We start from the raw sequence: 20,214 nt of genomic DNA, 5'->3' as shown, positions 1-20,214 counted from the left end.
TCTTGTCTGTGGTTGGATGGTCGCTCTTTAGTGCTGGCCCAGCAATTGATCTGGCTGCAGTCTGTAGGGCTGTGCCAGTTTAGGGCCTGAATGTGGATGCTGGTGGTCCAGGATTCCCTCACTTCTCATAAGAAGATCCACTTTAATATAAAAATATTATTTTTGCAGCATTTACCTGCCTGGTAGTGGTTACATGTTTGTTGTGTATCAATTACAAACATAGACCATGACCCACCTTGAGTTTAGATTCAATTTAAAATAAATACATTTTAATAACTATAATAGAGACTCAATGAATTTTAAAAATAGCATTATATATATTTACTAACTCCTTAAAAACAAAACAAAACAAAACAAAAAAACCTGATACCTCTCAGACTTGGAATTACTCATCTAGCTAATGTATTAGTTTAACTCATTTCCTAGTAGGAAAATTCCATATGACTTGATTATTTTCTTCCCAAGTTGTTCTATCTTCAAATATGTTTGTGTCTTTAAAAGGAATTATAATTGTAATTCATACTATGTGTATATATTTAAATGAACGATTAATGAAAATAGTCCGCAATTATTAAAAAAAAAAAAAAAAAAAAAAAGACATGCGGAGGCTGTGGCCAATCTTCTCTGATGCGTCATGATGGAGTCACTCTCAAAAACTAATGGCTACAAAATTGAGTAAACACAGAACCAATAAAGAAAAGATTTCTTCACACCATGCAAAGAGTACATTGCTGTGGAAACTTTTGGGAGAAGCACAGCATTTTTTTTCCTCCACAGTGATGATATCTCACGCTTGCAAACATCAGCCACAAAGTAAAAAAATGCCTCCCCACATATCAATACCATAGAGCTGACTGTTGGGGAATGACCCCATTCGCCTCAGTGAGTTCCACCCCATCCTTCTTTTGAGCACAAAGCACAGCACAGTATTTGGTGAAACAAGCCATTAATTAGGACTAATACATTCTTGTCACTCCTTGCAAGTACCTCCTCGTCATTGTGCAGAATAAGGAAACACTCCCAGTTGACACCTCATTCTTTCAAATTCTGCCTTAATTTTTCAAACACTTGAGCTATTTATTTTCCAAGTCTACTTTGTAAAACAAAAGCTATTTCTAATTCTAATTTACCAAACTGTGATCTCGATCAATGCTCAGTAAAACTTCAACCTAGTCCCAGGATCATATTTCTTGGTTTCATTTTTTTTCTTTACAAAAGAGCAGTTAAGTGATAAGTTACTTTCTGCTTGATTTCTTGGTAGATTCCGAAGCTAGATTTCAGAGGCCATCATTCTACCTCTCTTCCAATATGCATTGATTCATGACTATTGAGCACCCACCAAGTACCACCATCCTACCACGTGCTAACATCAATGTTTACATATAATAATAGGTATTTTTAATGAGTGATAACCTTGTGCTGGGCATTATCTGGATTTTTATTATTATTATCTCTATTTTACATACGAGGAAACTGAGGTTAAATTACTTGTCTAAGGGTTCAACAGCCGACTTACTAAATTCATGATCTTAACCATGGAAGGATTAAGCATTTGTTTCCAACATGAAAGTTCTGGACACTAAAGGGCACCATTTGGGGTGAGGAATAAAAAAGGTGGGGGAGAATAAAATAAAAAGTAAAATCATTTATGTATTCATGCAGATTTGAATATATGACTTACAACCAATAGCATTTAAATAATACCAATTAGTTTCAACAGGTGTGAAGTATCAAATCTAGAATTCTATGAGTTTAGGTGGAAGATAAAAAATAATGGTTGTAAGAAGTCAGAATGAAAAGAGATATCTAGAAGGTCAGGAAACCAAGGCCTTTGAGGAGAACTGAGAAAATGAGCAGGACTTGAGTAGCTCCAGTAAGAGTCAGCCATTCCCCTGAACTGTGACTCCATCAGCACAGGCAGGAAAGTGGGAATAGGCAAGGGTGTGGTGAGTTCCAGACAGGCTGGGCTGAGGCGATTTGGCGAACTAGTGGGAGCTGAGGTTGAAAAGACTGGGTGCAGGTTTGTGGCAGGCACTGAAAGATTTTGTACGAGAAAGTGTTGGGATTAAGAAAAAAAATTGGGGGAAGTTAAATCATCAGCAGTAGTCTGATGGATAGCAAATAGGACGGAATGAAATCTGTAATTTAGGACTTTCTTCATACTGACTAGCTCCACTGAAGCCATAAATGCATGTAATACCATGGAAACAGAGGTACTGAGAAGGAAGATGTGGATATGAAAGACACACACACACACACACACACACACAGATATTTTGGGCAGAAACCACACATCCTTTCCACCACTGGGAACACCAGCGCTGGTTTGGGTTCAAGTTATGCCTGTCACCCAGAGCAACCAAAGCCACCCACTCTTCAGACAAGTGACCCCACCACCGAGCAAACCGACCCATCTGGTCCACGCTCCCCACCTCCACCCCGGGGAGTCAGAGGGGAAGATGGAAAAGTTTGGGGAGTAGTCCCCGGCTAACACGAAAGGCATTTTTTTCAGTCAGGTGTTCGGAGAGGGAGGAGGACATCCGGACCGGCGCTGGCCACTCCTCCCTGCGGCCCATTGGGAAACTCCGGACACTTTGCACCTCGCCCGGCTAGGAGGTCCTCCGGCCCCAGGCTCCACCCCGGGCTCTTATAAAAGTCGCGTCGCGGGGCAAGTGAGCTCAACTGCAGGAAAGACCAGTGTCGGGAACAGGACAGACTGGTGGCTCTCCCGTCTGTCTCTCCAACCGCGCGCTCCAGCCGCCGCTGCGCCACCAGCCGGGCCGGTGAGCCCCCTCCCGCCGCCCGCTGCCCGCTGAGCCCCCAGCGCCCGTCTCCGCTGCCGCCGGACCGGGATGGAGCCGCGCCTCGCCCCCCGCGGCCCCGCGCTGCTGCTCTGCCTGGGTAAGCCTGGCCGCCTGGTGCTCAGGGGGCACCCGTGCAGCCGCCTTCACTTGTCATGGACCTTCGGGGAGTTTCCCACCGGCCACGGTGCATGCACACTTGGAAATGATGTCCCTCACTTGCGGGTCCGTCTGCAGTGGGGTGGGGTCTGGAAGGAGGCGACTCGGCATAAAAAAAACGCTTTTCATTGATAATTATTGTATATATGGCATGCATGACTTTATACAGCTCCGTATTAGGTAACATGAAAGGTCGAAAAGCCTTTGGGTTTTGCTGTTAACTTGGCTGTTGTAGGAGCCCCAAGACCTGGACGCACTGCTGACACTTTCAGCCGTGCTCTTCCTTGCAGCGGCCAGGGGTGGGGAGGGGCGGGAGGATAGGAGACCGGGGCATGGAGGGCGGGGGGGAGGCGCGCTTTCGAAAGGAGTGCTTTCCTGCCCTTTGGCCCTCCGTTTTCTAAGACAAGCCCGCTTGAGCTTCCTTCTGGGGCGCAGGGCGTTGGGGGTTGGGGGGTGGCTGGAGCCTCAGACCACGCAGAATGAAACCGCTGTTGTCACTTACCTGGAGCGGAGGGACGCTCTCAGGTCCTGGAGCTCCTGGCCGCCAATGCATCCTCTCACCTGCCATTGTCGAGTTTGTCCCTGAAACCTCCTGGCTGGTCAGCGCTTTCCACTGGCAGGCATGGCACCCCACAGCCTGTAACCGCTGAGTGTGCTGTGTGCTTTGTTGCCTGTCATCATCCTATTTGAAATGAGTTAATGGGGGGAAGGGGGGTCGGATAGGGGAGATACCTAGTGTAAGCTTCCTAGTTTGAAAAACATATAGATTGCTTCTCTCCTTCATTCCTTAAAGTTCAAGAGGAATTTGGAGCTGTATATGAAGATTTAAATAAGGAAATAAAACTTGCCAGTCCCGCATTCTTTCTGGGCGTGCAATGAGGTGAATTCCCCTACCTACCTACGTACCTACCTGTGCAGGATGTGACAGTTAAATTGTTATTTCAACACGCCTTATCTCAGGGGCTGAGACTTAATGAAATGCATACTCCGCATAGTGGAACTTGTTCAAGTTCAGGAATGTAAGTGGAAACTGGATGTCTGGTTTCTACCAAAACTGTGCTGAGGACTCTGTAGAAGGTTCTCTAGCGCATAATGTGGCTCTGCCTGTCTTTGTTTTTAAATCTCTGTGAAAATAATCTCTGTGAGAATTGGAGAGGTGACAGTCTTCCTAGAGTTAGAACGTAACCTAGAGGTCACAGTGGCTTAGCGCTTCCCCCCGCACAGGTGAGGTTGCCTCTGAACAATGCCCCGTGTCTGTTCTGGGATACTTATTAAATATTCTAATTTGAGACAGCAAGAGCCTATGAATAACCTGGTTACTACCCACCTATGTTGTGTGTGTTTTTGTTGTCATGAAAGTGCTTAACTCCTTTATTGCATTACTTAATTATAGTTCACTTATTTCATCAGCTGCCAAGCCCATTTCCAAATGAGCTGGGTCAGTTTCTGTTTTCCCAGTGCATTCAGATGTTTCTCTGCCACTAGGAAAGTTCCTGTTTGAAGTTCTATACCATTTCTCCACACTCTGTGCAGGTATGCAAGTCCAATAGTTTTATTCTAAAGCACCTGGGGGGAAAAGGTAAGGTCATCTGTTAACTCTGAAATTGCCCCTCTCCCCCACCAAACAAAATATAATCTAAAAATACTTTTCCCAAATGACTTTTTTCATTTATGCTAGATTCCAGCAAACTATTTATTATTTCCATTTTGTGGAATTTATATGTCTTTTTGATACTTAGGGACTCTTGATCTATAAAATAAAACATTTTCATTGATACCCAAATGGACTTTTGAGCATATTCCTGAATGATATCTTCAAGACAATTTCTCCATACCTCATTGCACAATGACAGAGAATTGAGCAGAATAAACACTTATTTTCTTGAAAATACGGGAAGCATGGATCTCAGTGAGACATTGGCTCTATCCTCGGATCTTTTCTGTTGACCTGAGAGTTCATGAGCTGCCTGAGTGGTAGCACACCTGAGTTGACACCTCTAGGCAGAAAACATGACGACAGGCCTCTCCTGTCTGGGTTTTGACCCCGGTACCCAGCTGCCTTCCACATCTTCTGGCCATATGAACATTGGGGTGCCCCCATTGGGGGCCAAATTCAGGAGTTTGGAAGGGAACTAACAGTTACCAGATGCCTACTATGAGCCAATTATGTTGTGTGGTAGGTGCTTTACACATATCATCTCACTTCTTAAAATAACTGCATGAGGTTGGTATGTATAGCCCAGTTTGACAAATGAAGAAACTAAGGCTCAGTAAAGAAATTAGAGTAAATGGCAAAAGTAAATGTCTTCTGTCCATTTTTGCCCAAGAACCTCCCATTTCCTGGTTAATTGTCTCACCAAAGATGCAAATGTCATGTAAGAAATCCTCTTCAAAGAGTCTATAAATTAAAGTGTGGTTTCCTCATCTGTAAGACTTCATCCTGAATATAGACTTATGTAAATTGTCTAATTAATATGGTTGTAATTTCTGCTGGGAACATTCCTTTGGAAGGAAGACAATGGTGAGACTCCCCAGAGCTGTGATATCCTTGGGGAGGAGCACCCTGACAGCCATCCCCTTGGTATAGCAATTCTGGAAGCTTTAACAAGTGAAGTAACATGGCAGACTCAGTGTCCTCTGGCAATGTGTTATGAAAGACTAGGTGTCTACTTACAGGGCAAATAAAAGTTCTGTGACATTCTAGGTTAAGGTAATGACTTTATTAACTAGGATACCATCTATAATATACAGGATGATTTGATAATTGTTCAGAAAAAATGTTAACCCTTATTTTTTTTAGGATAAAAATCCTGAATTTTAAATTTGAGGCATGAAAGTGAGTTAAATGCAAATTCTCCTGCAAATCCTCCAGATCAGGGAAAAAGTCTCACTCTCGTATATAAAAATATACACATTTATATATGTCAAACTTGATAGTTTTGAATCAAGAGACATAGATAGTACATAGAATGTGGGGTTCACATCCCAGTTTTTTTTTTTAATTTGATACTTCCATAAAGATTTATTCCTTTGTGGACCTCAGTTTTCTCATCTGTAAAATGGAGATAATAATAACACATCCCAGTTTTTTTTTTTTAATTTGATACTTCCATAAAGATTTATTCCTTTGTGGACCTCAGTTTTCTCATCTGTAAAATGGAGATAATAATAACAATATTATCAGATTATTGTATATGGAATTAACAAATTGAATATTAGAAAATAATTTTAAAAAACTTTAAAAATTAAGTCTATCGTCATCATCATCATCATCATCATCATCAAGTGCATTCTTATAAAACACTTCATTTAAACTTTATAACTCCATTTTAACCGGGAAAGGTATTACTATTCACATTTTAAAATATATATATTTTGTTGATTTTTACAGAGAGGAAGGGTGTGGGATAGAGAGTTAGAAACATCGATGAGAGAGAAACATTGATTATCTGCCTTCTGCACACTCTCTACTGGGGTATGTGCCCGCAACCAAGGTACATGCCCTTGACCAGAATCGAACCTGGGACCTTTCAGTCCTCAGGCCGATGCTCTATCCACTGAGCCAAACCGGTTTCGGCTATTCACATTTTTTTTAAAACAAGAAAACAAATTTAAAAAGAAGTGCCATCCCTCACATAAGGCTTCATTTTTTAATGTGCAGACCCGCTGCTGGGGATGACCCTAACTCACTCTTCACTTTTGGTTCTGCTCATTAAGTCTAGAGAAAAGTGTCAAGCTTTCTCAGATAACCCCTGTCAGGTAAATATACATATTAAGGGAATACTCCATGGTCACAAAGATGGTTTTCTTAGGACCAGGGGTATCTATTACACTCCAGATGTGCTGACCCCTGAGACTCTCCCAACTGGGGGAAACTCGACTGCATAATTCATGGAAATGGGGGACTGTGTTCGTTCACATTCTCCCCTGGCATAAATAAATAATATGAGATAAAATAAAAATACATAAAAAAATGTGCAGCCTGACCCCCAGCCCCCTGACACCTCTCCCATTCCTGAGGTCCTGCCCTTTTCAAGTAATACTGTGCATCTAGCTCCGTTTCCCCTTACTGATGCTGCACTCATCTTTTTTCATTCACACTGTGACACACAAATATTAAACACTCAGTAAATGTTAGTTGGATGCATGATAAGCTTGATACTTATAGAATTCTCACCACTATGTTCTTTGGAAATATACTTGAGAAGTTAAATATTTTTAGACTAATCAATAGTTCTTTAAAATTCAATTTTGTTGTTTATGATAAAACCTAGTAATTATTCTTCCCACATTTCCCCATTTATGTCTGTACTCACTGATGATATGCCTAACAAAATTTAAACATATTTTAAATTACACACACTGTGTGTGTGTGTGTGTGTGTGTGTGTGTGTGTGAGAGAGAGAGAGAGAGAGAGAGAGAGAGAGAGAGAGAGAGAGAGAGAGAGAGAAATTGGGCAGTGATATGACTGAATGATGAATAGTCAGTAAAAGAAAGAAAAGTATTGTTTTAGAAATGAAAGGGACCTTAGAGTAATTTAATCTAAATTCCATCTCCCTCTTAACCTACTCCATTCCTAGGTCTCTATTTTCAGAGAAAAGAAATCTCAGCTGCAGGGAAATAAAATTAGTTTCTGAGCTAGAACTAGACTCCATTCCTCATGTGTCCAATGCAGAGTTTTGGGGCCTTGGCTGTATTTGCATTGTAGACTGAATAATCCTTTTATGTGAGTCTTCCTATGATTTGCAGGGTGTTTAGCAGCAATCACTGGCTTCTACCTACTAGATGTCAGTAGCACACACCCCCCTCCCCCAGTTGTGACACAGAAAAATGTCACCAGGCATTGCCAAATGTCCCTGGTTGACAAAATTACTCTGGATTGAGAATCACTAGCCTAATGGGTGGGTTTTCCATTGGCACTCATAATTCGAAGTTTGAATAATCAATGCTTTAGTTACCAAGACAAATAAACTTAATATTAATGGTAAGCCGGATGCAAATGTAAAACCAATTCAAGTGTTAAAAAAGTCAACTTAGCCATTTTTATTGCTGATTTAAGCACCATTTGTCTTGAATAATGATGAATAATCATATTTATGATGGCACCACTTATACTTTCTTCCTATATAATTGCTTTGCCGACTATCCCTGCCTCCTTTTATAATTCTACCTATTGGTTCATACAACACTGAACTTCCCTTTTTCTTGAATTTCCTTGGCCATTTCTAATCACTCTTGATTACCTATTCCCTGAAGTTCTAATATATTTCATTTCATACTATTTCCCTTAAGAAATCTGAATGGCTCATATGCCCATAAAGATCATATTCCCTCATATGACTTCCAGATAGACTCCATCAACTCACTTCTCACTCTTTTATTTAAGATTTGTGTTCCTAAGGGCCTAATAAGTGTAAATAGGTGACATATGAACTACAGACTCAAATTTCTTCACTCATTATGCTCTCCATTCATATCTACCATTTCCAAGCATCTCCGCAAACCGGCTGGTCTGCCTGCTTCCTACTCTTTTAATAGCTCCACCCTCCTTGGAGCCAGGAACTTGACATCATCTGTGAATTCTCTCCTTTCCTCTTCATCCCAGGTGTATAGCCCATTAACTCTACTTAGGACAGGAGCTGTCTCTTTCCCACCAATTTTCTTTTCAGCATCTTGTTCAATACCATACAGTCAGAAAACCTCAAAAGATATGTATTAAACAAATATAATTTGAGACATGTAGTTATTAAAAAAAAATACAGGCGAAACTGCTCTCCTTTTTTATTTATTGGGTGTTGCATATGTGCTTCTTACTGAAGTTGAAGTCTCCAATTTAACGAAAATATATTTTTATGAAGTACGACTTTTTAGCAGCTTCAAATGTGCTAGGTGCATTATGCAGTCTTATTGAATGAAAAGCAATTAGCTCTGAGACTTTAAAGTTAGTTTTATGTATTTATATTTTCCTCTCTTTTTTTTATGCTGATTAAAATTCAGTTCCTTTGGAAATTCATTTCTGGCATTAGGCCTTTAGAAAGAATGCATGTGATAACAGTCATTCTTTCTAAAGATGCCATTACATATTCAAAGGTTCAGGCCACATACAATATGACCACGATGAAAAGAAGGCAAATACTCATAATCTAAACTGTGGCCCCTTTAGGAGATGGTTTCCTTGAAACAATAATGTAGTAGTAATTTATATTTCTGAATTGGATCTATGGGGATAGGTGTGAGAAACAAGATGAAAGGGAAACGGGTTAAAAAAATATATAAAGATCCATATAACATTATCTTGGAAGGAAAAAAAATTATAATAAAATATTTGAAATAATATTCTAGAAATGTATCTGGCTTTTAGGGGATGCATGCCCCATATTAGGAGCTCTTAAGTCACAAAATTCCAGACACTGAGACTAATAATAACATTGTACCCTTTACACAAGTGGTGATATGCATCCTCCTGCATTCTGAGAAGATTTCTATCATGAACAAGATACATCTTTAAGTCTATTTTAGGGAGAAATAAACTAATCCCTTATATTTTGACACACTGAGTCTTGATTAGAATAGCTTTAAGTGTAGCATTGTGTAATGACTATGAGAATTTTGAAGTATGATTTAGAAATTACTACCAAAATTGAAGGGTATTATGCCTATGAATTGAAAAAAACGATGGCCTATGACAGTGGTCGGCAAACTCATTAGTCAACAGAGCCAAATATCAATAGTACAATGATTGAAATTTCTTTTGAGAGCCAAATTTTTTAAACTTAAACTTCTTCTAATGCCACTTCTTCAAAATAGACTTGCCCAGGCCGTGGTATTTTGTGGAAGAGCCACACTCAAGGGGCCAAAGAGCCTCATGTGGCTCGCAAGCCCCAGTTTGCTGGCCATGGGCCTGTGAAGTTTTTCCTTTTCCCTTGACAAATAGGATCCTATGGCTAAATTAAAAGAAATACTTATTTGTAACAGTTTTTAATAAAGTTTAGTTAAAAAGTTAACATTGAAAAACTGTAAGAAGAGCGTGGTTGCTGAAAACAAAGATAAGGTTATTTATGAATATATAAAAAGTAGGATGTTACTAGAAAGTATTGACAGTAGTGTTTCACATTATGTAATGCAATAAAGATTTTACAGTTATTTTAACCAAGGTGCAGCAAGACCTCGTCTCATAGTGGAATGTAATTTAAAACAAAAGCATGTGGAAATGGTGAAGGCATATTCACTCTTTCAAAGTGTACGAGGCATAACACGTATGCTCAAATTATAGACCATCATAGAAGAGGTGGAAATCTAGCAGTCCATAGCAAAAATGTGAATAAAACGGGTTTTACTACCTGTTTGGACTGGACAAATCATACAATTTATTATAAGTCTGGTATTTGGTTCTAAACATAAAAGGTAAAATTAGGGAGAAAAAAATTCATTCCTTTTATTCTGTAACCCATCTCATTTTATTTTGGGTTATTTGTATGTGCTTGATTATTTCTTCAGGGGAGCCTACTTATTCCTGGAACTGTCACTGATTTTGCTGACTTGACCTGGGAGGCTAGTCACAGAGTCCCTGCCTTCTTCTAGAGGAGCCCCTGGGTGAGGGCAAAAAAAGCAAGGCCAAAAGAAACCAGGTGTAATCAGACACGTTTGACATTTGGCCTCCCTCCTGCTATTGGACAAGCACTTCTTAAGGCCCCAGGGCCCACAACGTTCAGTGCTACCCCCATTCAGGCAATGGCACTCAGCCTCTCCCACGCGTGCCGTCCCCAATATTGTGTAAGGGTGTAGGCCCGGCCCTGACTCACAGGGTAGAGGTGGTTTGTATCCTGTGAGTCACCAGCACCACTTCCTGCTGGCACAGTTGAGATTTCACTGAGACACAGTCTCTGAAAGGTGAAGGCAGAAGGATGAATAGGTGAGCTTCAGGATCCTAAAACCCATTTGGAAGTTTGACAGAAAAATTGGCCTCGAAAGGGATTTTGATTTTTATAGCAGTGATGAAACAGAAGTTTCACCTGCTAATTTTGACTTCAAAAATCATTTACCTCGTTTCACCTTGTGCAGAATTGCTCATGTTTTAGTTGCCAATGTGAACTTGTCACTAGACCTATTTTCTGAGACAAGGACACTATCCAAAATCTTTAGTATCATAGTGAATTATTTTCTTAGCAAGACTCCTGTTCAAGGATCCAGACCCAAGTAGTTGAATCTTAGAGAGATCATTATGTTCAAACTTAGAGGACCAGTGCCCAAAATCTCCTGGTGGTGGTGGTGGGGGCGGGGGGGGGGACCTGCCCCTTCTCACAGTCTGGGAGCCCTCAGAGGATGTCCTACCTGTGGGGAGAGGGCCTACACTGCAGTCTGGCATCCCTCTGTGAGAGGTGACAGGGCCAATCAAGGGAAAGTGCTTCCCCATAACCTCACCACTGCTGCTGTCTCTGGCCTCCCTTTGTGGAAGGACTCTATCACCTCGCTGTGCTGCTGCCACTGCTGGCCATCATGGCTGCTGGCCCCGCCCCCCGCCCACTGATGGTGGGGGGCAATCTGGGGCCAAGCCAACTGGGGGAGGGGCTGGGGGAGGTTGAAGCACAGCAGGTCACACCCCATCCAGCCTCTGCGGAGGTGTGGTGCTGGGACTGGGCCCATTCTGCTGCCTCTGTGGCTGCCTCTGCTGAAGGGGCAGCACTGGGACTGGGACGGGCAGCCCTCTCCCCCACTGCCTCTGCAGCAGGGGCTGATGCGCTGGACTGGCCCATGCTGTGGCCTCTCCCCCACCGCAGCCTCTCCATGCCCCTGGTCCTCTGCCCTCAACGTCCTATGGCTTTGTTCGGAAGGATATCCAGTAGGATGTCCGGTCTATCCGGTCTAATTAGCATATTACCTTTTTTATTAGTATAACTAAAGTTATGCTGCTAAAGTCATGAAAAACTGTAAGATTAAAGAAATATATGGATATGACTTTAGCATCTATTCCTTTTTTGTATGGCTTTAAAATAATGTGTAGTAATTCTTAAGGGTACAGGATAGTAGATATCAGAATCTTTCATGGTGGAGTTTTTCAAAAAAAAATTTTTTTTTAATCTTCTCCACTTACTCCTTTACCTTTACTCCAGTTTGCGAAGGTCTGGGGCAGAGGTGAGGTGGAAGGAAGCTTCAGAACCACTGTGTAAAAGCCAAAGAGCTGTGCAGATGAACATATAATTGAGAACTAGTTTTGCTACCTTTTTGGTTACACACATTCACGATGGAACCAGAATCTACACACTTGTTTTTGAAAGTAGCATTTAAAATTATTTAGTTTCTTCTGTAAAACACCCGGATGTTGGATTAATGTCGTGAGTCTCACAGAAACCATCCTGAGCGATGGACTATGTCCAAGGGAGTGTCACAGGTTAGGAGAGCCCAGTTTTTGTGGAGGCACGCCCTGCACTGAACATTCTTTAATTCACAAAGACAAATATTTCACCTGTGGCCTGACCAAGTGGAACAAAGTGTCCAACAGTGAAAAAATGAACTACTAAAATCCTAAAAAGAAAAAAAGAAAAAAAAAGGAGAAGCAACACCTCCAAACAATTAGCTGGATTCTAATATTGTCGCAGGTTGCAGCTGGAAGCAACCCCGAAGAGGAGAGGAGGAGAGGCTAGTTTCTGATTCCTGCAGAGGATAAAGAAATGAGCTTCAGGGGTACATTTGCACAATGGACCTGGTTGGCCCTTTCCTGGTGGGAGAATTAGTAATATTACTTCCAAGCACTCCTCAGTTGAAGAAATATGGAAGAATAGAAGGGTCAAGGATGTAAAAACACGTATTTAGAACTTCATTTTGTGTTGAGCAGATTGTATACATTAAATTCTTCAGTCATTAAAGTACACGGCAAAATTATATTGAGATGTAGAACCAAATGGACTTGGATGAGATTCTAGCTCATTCTACATGAGGACAAATTAATATTTTTTTTCATTTCTGTTCAACTGACAATGAAATCCAAACTTTAGCATTATTTTTCCTCACTAAAGAAAGATGTTTTTCCCCTCCCCCCTTATAATAGTAATTGAAGCAGGATTTACATTGTTGTAGAAATACAGAAGGGGGAGTTATCTAGCTCTAAACTTCAAAAAGTATTTTCAGATCATTGAAAGATGATGAGGCTTGATGTCAGAAGGTGCATTTCTGATTCTTATCTTCTATGGTCACTGGATAATTGGTCTTGGACGAGACATTTAATTTAACTGCATTAAGGTTATTTGGGGCTAATAACTTTTTCACAGCTCTGTTAGAATGTCAAGTGTGAAAAATTAAATTACAAACTATGATGCTGATGCTAAAACAAACAAACAAAAACCAAAAACCAAAAACAAACAAAAAACCCCCCATGCAATTTGCTTAATAGATACATGACTCCTTTGAGAAAAAGAAAATATTCTTGGAACAGACCAGTAGAGGGCACTGCCTGTATATCTTGCTAACACTAGAGACTAGATGTTGACTTTGAAGGAACATCTATGGGGATCTCTGGTATGTTAGGCATTATTTCAGAAAAAAATACCATTTTATTTAATTATCTCAAAAACTAAGGGAGGGAACCACATTGCTCAAGTTTTCTCCCAGGATTGCCTTTTGCTGCCCCCCTCTAGGATTAAATAATCTGTTTCAATTACATGTTCACTTGTTTGCTCCATGTGATGTCTATTATACCCTAGCATTGTTGTCTGTTTCCAAATTCTGCAAGTGCCCCATTCACAACAATACTATGTACCTTAGGAAAGTTGCTCAAACTCTATGTTTTAGTTTTCAGATACGTCTAATAGCAACAATAGTATCTTCCTCTGAGTGTCAGTAAGTGGATTAAATGAGATAATAAAAACAAGGATGATAGAACCATGCCTGCATATAGTGTGTGTGCAAAAAATGTTGACTGCTGCCAATGTTACTACTAACACCACCATTTATATTTATATTTATATTAGAATTACTCAATAAGCATGGAAAGGGTAGTTGAAGTACGAATACCTGACTACTAAACAGATAAGACTAAACTCTCTTAAATAAATGCCCATGCGATTAAAAGCATTCATCTTATGCTTTGTACATAATGAAGGAACTACTTGAGTCACTCTGGTGCCTGTTTTCCAATATTTACCTTTTCATTGGAGATACAAGATGAAACACTCTGTTCAAATGCTTCCTGGGCTGACAGAAACTGTGTTCTATGGCTCAGTGTATGTGTGTACATTCCGAGTTAAATAAGATATATTCTGACTTTGCCTAGATTACATTTTACAATGCAAGAGTAATTTAGAATTTAGGCACTTAAGTCAACGAGGAATGTATCTTAGGTAGAGAGTCCTGCATAGTTGTTAGCATAAGTAGAACCTGATTCTTATTTGAATCATTCTTTTGTGATAGGTTCTTTCTTGGAGCATTGCTTCAAACATGACATGGAATAAAACATTAGAAATCCTACAATTTTTGAATTTCTAAACTTCTTACGGTATCAAACTTCAAAATCAGGTCTTTGAAAAGGTTCCTGTGAAACATCTGAAGCACGTTAAATCTGTAACTAACTATGAATACAATGCCAAGGCTTTTACCCTTGGACCTAAGACCTGGGGGTTCATTTTCAATCATATGTCTGTTTCCAGGAATGATTTTTTTTTAAGGTTTTGATGGACTAAGTTCCAAATGCTGTGTTGCTGTGGAAATCTGACCAAACCTTTTTTCCCTTGAAGCATTAATTACATATTTGATTTTTTTTCTATAAACAGGTTTTCATCTTCTACATATAGTTCTCGGAACCACTGTGATTCCTTCGTGTATCCCAGGAGAATCTGAAGACAACTGCACAGCTCTAGGTAAGCCCAATTTTATCAACAGCACTTTAGAGGATTACATATTGTTAACAGAAAATGCAAACTCAAAGACTATAAATACATATGAAAGTGGGGAGTGGGGGAGGGAGAGAGAATAGCTACTGTGTTAACAAATTTCTTAACTCCCTTATAAACTAGCAACCTGGAAAACATACAAAGCAAAAATTGTAGTTATATGGGGAAATTTGATCTTGAAGAGATAAGGAATAAGAAAATCAGATTCCCTATAGCCATTCCCCAGAGCTCTGCTGAGAAACCATTGTAACAAGCTGAGTCCCAGGCAAAATAGGAACATTGATACTATACACAGTAGATCATCAGTGCCTTTTCATTTTATTTTTGTAAGAGGGACAAGTGATGTTCTGTCTTTGTCATCACAGCACTCATTCAGAAACATTCCTGGATTACTTACTATGTGACAAACACATTGCTTAGGCCTAGGGATGCACAGTTTTTCTCTCAAGGACCCCAGAGGTCTCTGATGTGTAGTCAAAGGTTGTTGAATTATTGAATCAAGGGTTATCCTGAGCTATTGAGCCCAATATTATCTATGCTGAGGGACCAAGGTATTTTCCAAAAGTTCACTTTCTCTCTTATCTTCCTTCAACATTGTGCGCTCTGGAGGTTTGGTCTGCCTTCTTCTTTTTTGATTATTTGAACAAGAGTATTGCGATCAAGATGTAACTTAAAAATAATTATGTCATGACCATTCTTCACGTTTTAGTAACTTAAAATATTCTGAAGTGAATATATAAGTTTCAACACTGTTTCTAACAAAGCTCCTGTTTTTATGGCTGTAACGGAGGCATCTGTAACCAGGGGTTTATCCAGTTCATGCTCGGACTCATTGTTAGATATGTTGGGAGGCTTTGATTGCTTTCTTCGATGGTAACCTCAATGATTCTGAAATGCACACCAGAGCAAGCCTTGCTAGCTTAAAAGTCATGCTAGAATTAAACTATCTTAAATAAATTAATGTATTCAGCTTAAAATTGCTTTTGGAATAATGAATTTCAGAATTATTTTGAGATTTGAAAAAATTAGACTAATTTTGGTTCAGTGAATAATTATAGAAGGTAATAATGTGTGTGTGTGTGTGTGTGTGTATGTCCCTCAACTTACCTTTTCTACCTTTACATGTTGTCATTGGAGAATTAAATCCCCAGGTTTGTCTGGTTTAGTCTGCTGGCCACTTTCTTTTGGACCGGTGTGTTGTGTCTATTGATAAGAGAGTGTGACACTAGAGTGACTCCGTGCTCCTGAAAATTCTTCTCTTCTGATTGGTACCTGACCTGCTTTGTTACAGTAGATCAGTGGTTACTATTATTAAAGGATGATTCACGCTTCCAAGAAGGCAATAGAATATACTCAACTCTCCATTTTCTTCACAGTGAAGACAGAAAACAGTCCACGTGTGGCTCAAGTGTCAATAACAAAGTGCAGCTCTGACATGAATGGCTACTGTTTGCATGGACAGTGTATATTCCTGGTGGACATGAGTGAAAAATACTGCAGGTAATATCCCTAAACTAACAACAGACTCTTTTTTTTAACCTAGGTTTCTCTATCTTTTATTTATTGAAGTTACTCTACTAGTATATTTCCATGGGGAGCAGTTTATATGTACTACAAGCATACAGTTTATATGTCCTATTAAAAGCTCTATTAAAATGTCAAAACCGGTTTGGCTCAGTGGATAGAGTGTCAGCCCGTGGACTAAAAGGTCCCAGGTTGGATTCTGGTCAAGGGCAGGTACTTTGGCTGAAAACAGTTTGGCTCAGTGGATAGAGCGTCGGCTTGCAGATTGAAAGGCCACAGGTTTGATTCTAGTTAAGGGCATGTACCTTGGTTGGGGGCACATCCCCAGTGGGGGGTGTGCAGGAGGCAGCTGGTCAATGTTCCTCTCTCATGGATGTTTCTAGCTCTCTATCCCTCTCCCTTCCTCTTTGTAAAAAATCAATTATATGTAAAAAATTTCATATATATATATATATATATATATATATATATATATATGTGTGTGTGTGTATATATATATATATATATATATATATATATATGAAAAGCTCTATTAAGAAAGGTCTTTTTTTTAATTATGGAGCAAAGAGTGGTGGTTTTCAAATTGTACAGATACTTCAGGGGTACAGACTGGGGAGGGCTTCAGCTGCCTCCCTCTCACATGTGCCACAATAGCAGCTCAACTTCTAATCTTGCCATTGGACTTACATTTATCAACCTCTGTTTTGGGAATTGATTCCACTGATGTAGACAAAAAGCACTTCAATCCTGAAAAACTTACAAAAACCTATTCCAGACGGACAGTCAGCGGGCCACTGCACCGGACTGTCATTTCCATACCACAGTTCAGCGTGAGAGCAACGAGGGGCTCTTTGTGCCTTGTGGCCTGGTTCTAGGTCAGTCTTTGATGACCTGCTTTTCATCTCTTGCCAAACCTTGTTGATTTCTTGCATCGTAGTATGAGATTAGTGCTTACAAATCTAAGCCATAGCCATGATTTGAGAACATCTATTGATCTTTCTCTTGCATTTTTTTAGGTGTGAGGTGGGTTATGCTGGTGTCCGATGTGAACACTTCTTTTTAACGGTCCAACAACCCTTGAGCAAAGAATATGTGGCTCTGACCGTGATTCTTATTCTCTTCCTTCTTCTCTTAGTCGCCGGCTCCATATACTACTTCTGGAGATGGTAAGCCAGCGTGTTTACACTCTGTTTTTATCAGTCACTTTTATACACTACAGACTTTTAAACTGGGTAAAAATATGGACAAAGTATTCTTTAGACTCTAAAGTTTAGAGGGAGAAGGTGGACTCTGCACTGATTTTATTTAGGAAAAAGTTGTAGAAGCAGAACATCTTGATTTGATTCTGTGATTATCTCTGTTACTTATTACCTATGTGACCTTATGCATAGGGAGTGTGATACTTGGGAGTATCAGTTCCTTTTACAATACAGAGAGAATTCCTCATCCTACATTAATTACAGAACTCAGTATTGAATATGATAATAAATATGAAAGTAAGCTGTAAGCCATGATGCCAGTGTTATACTTAGTCACTTGTATTTATCAGGTTGAGTTTTGTATTTGATAAAATGCAGCCTTATAAATTAATAACCCCAGAAACTTAGGACCTTAAAATGTAAGGCAGACTAATAGAAATATAGAGTCCATATACATGTTCCTTTTGTTAACATACTTTGTTCTCATTACTGTTAATTACAATGCTAACAGTTTCATTCCTGAATATTCCAGGTACAGAAATCGAGAAATTAAAAAGTCAAGGAACGAGTATGAAAGGGTGACCTCGGGAGATCTGGCGTTGCCACAAGTCTGAGTGGCGCCACCAAGCTCATGGGCCGGGATGCACAGCAAGCTGTTGATGTTAATATTCCTATTTTATTAATAATATTTATGTTGGGTCATGTGTTAAATCAACAATTTTTAATATATTTGGAAACTTTTTGTTTCTTTTTTTGTATAATGTACACAAACTAATATAGAAAGAAAATTGGTATTTTTTTTTTCTTGAGCTAAGTGCTTTATTGAAAGCTTCAAAGCTTATTTGCTTGCTACAAATAAGTTGCTCAGGAAGTGTCAGCAAAGGACAGATTTCTCTAAGCCTAAATATATGGTCAAATCAATTTGATAAGTATATTTTTCTACTCCTCAAAACAATGATAATTGGTTTGTGTATACCATAGTTTGATGTATAAGTTGACTCCATTGTGTCATATATTGAACAATGATAAAATGGGAATTGGGGAGAAGCAAATATAGACCATGTGCTAAACACTCCACATTTGAAACAAACTAAACGGGGAGAGCTCTGCTCCCTCCAGGCCCATTCTCAGCTCTGTTTATCTGCTTGGAGGGGAGGTGGTCAATTCCTTATTCCAACCCACAGCTCCTATGGATACTAGTCACCCATCTCAGATTGTCCTTAAGGAAAATGAACCAGCTTATACCATCTTCTATGCAAATAGTAGATATTTTTATAACTTCACAGAGTTCCTTTTTTTTTGTTTTTTTTTTTTGTACAGCATTTATGTGAGGCAGCTCTTGCTTCTGAGACAATTTTTAAAAAACCCACACTTAGAGCTACTTTTTAAGAGTATTTATTTTTGTAAGGGCTTTGCTGAATTCTAAGGTTAATTTATAGTCCAAAATTTGATGGACTAATCATTATTTTAAAGTACAAGACAACAGTTATATATATATATATATATTGCCTAAAGACAGAAACACTTGTTTTCCATCCAAGAAATTTTTAACTTAAGAAATGAAGTAAGTAGCTTCTTATAGAATTTGAAATTCTATATTTAAAATTATATCCTGATGCAGAACATGGGGAAAACAAGAAAAAATAAGTCATAATGTGTTTTTCCAAATGAACGCATTTATTTGAAAGTTTTTAGAATTTAGACTTAACCATTCATTCCTTATGATGAAGACTGAGATGAAACCAGAGTCTTTTGTTTATTTTTGAGAGGAGACTATGGTTTCTCCTATACTCAGAGCCTATGGTCTCAGTGAATTAATAAGGATGCTTGGGACAACTGCACAAGGAGCCACAGCTGTTACTACCTGGGGACCACATGGGAGACTGTCTCACTGAATGCTAGACCTCAGGATCACGCGCTTGAACAGGGAGGGTCTATTCTTTTCCACTTTTTGTCCTGACATGTGCCAGGGCAACAAAGATAAAAGAAATGATGGCTAACCTTTGAGGTGCCAGGTGCTAGGACTTGACTCCATATATATCCCTCCATTATATAGCCTGGTGCATTCACATGATCCTTATCCAAAGTCCTAAAAGATAGAAAAAACAACCAATAATAACAACAACAAAAAACAAAGTCCTGAATCTGGTTCTTTACTGTTAGGGGAACAAACAAATTATATATGTATATATTTGTGTATGTGTGCATATTTACATATTAAATACACATGTACATGTGAGCTCAATTAATCAAATTATAGTCATTTGTTACTTTATGAAAAACATGTAAAACTTAAAACACACTTTAAATCCTATACATACATATTGACACCTATAAACAAAGTCTGCCTATTTTACGTGATCTGGATTGCTTCAGAGTATTTATTGACCAATCAAGAAATTAGCTTCAATTCATTAATTTTACATATTAGTTCATCTGAAGCATCTCAACTCATACTGCATCACTAATTGTAAGTAGTTAGGTGCGCTTTTAATCTTCACTTAAGGATGCTAATAAAACTAGCCCCTGCAAAAGTTAAGTCTTAGAAATACACGTTAAATAATCAAAAGGCAGGACCCAGATTGCTTTTTGTGAATAAAAAATAAGTAAAAAGTAATTGCCTTAATGAGGATTCTAGGCAAACATAAA

General features: G+C 39.3%; 1 protein-coding gene and 1 non-coding gene across 3 annotated transcripts; both read left to right on the top strand.

Annotated features, from left to right (window-relative positions):
- Positions 1–2,819: 2,819 nt before the first annotated feature.
- Positions 2,820–19,546, top strand: EREG (epiregulin). 2 transcript variants are annotated; one of them, XM_036413868.2, is made up of 5 exons: positions 2,820–2,901; positions 14,723–14,809; positions 16,219–16,342; positions 17,383–17,532; positions 18,098–19,546. In XM_036413868.2, exons 1-5 carry the CDS (start codon positions 2,853–2,855, stop codon positions 18,177–18,179), a joined length of 492 nt encoding a protein of 163 aa, XP_036269761.1. In that variant the 5' UTR covers positions 2,820–2,852; the 3' UTR covers positions 18,180–19,546. The 2 variants fall into 2 exon arrangements, with proteins under 2 accessions (XP_036269761.1, XP_036269769.1); XM_036413876.2 differs by lacking the exon at positions 2,820–2,901 and adding an exon at positions 3,788–3,979.
- Positions 6,722–6,888, top strand: LOC118709572. The gene has a single exon (XR_004985050.1). It is a non-coding gene; the product is annotated as a U1 spliceosomal RNA (small nuclear RNA).
- Positions 19,547–20,214: the final 668 nt, after the last annotated feature.

Source organism: Pipistrellus kuhlii, unplaced genomic scaffold, assembly GCF_014108245.1.
Source record: "Pipistrellus kuhlii isolate mPipKuh1 unplaced genomic scaffold, mPipKuh1.p scaffold_m20_p_1, whole genome shotgun sequence".
NCBI classification, from domain to species: Eukaryota; Metazoa; Chordata; class Mammalia; order Chiroptera; family Vespertilionidae; genus Pipistrellus; species Pipistrellus kuhlii.
Note: the sequence above shows the minus strand (reverse complement) of the source record. Positions and strands in the feature narration are given on the sequence as shown.

Excerpts from the sequence above, each read along its gene's own strand:
- EREG (XM_036413868.2), top strand. The coding sequence starts at position 2,853 with ATGGAGCCGCGCCTCGCCCCCCGCGGCCCCGCGCTGCTGCTCTGCCTG. Across the intron at positions 14,810-16,218 it reads AGACAACTGCACAGCTCTAG|TGAAGACAGAAAACAGTCCA; the intron begins GTAAGCCCAATT and ends TTTTCTTCACAG. Across the intron at positions 17,533-18,097 it reads ATATACTACTTCTGGAGATG|GTACAGAAATCGAGAAATTA; the intron begins GTAAGCCAGCGT and ends TGAATATTCCAG.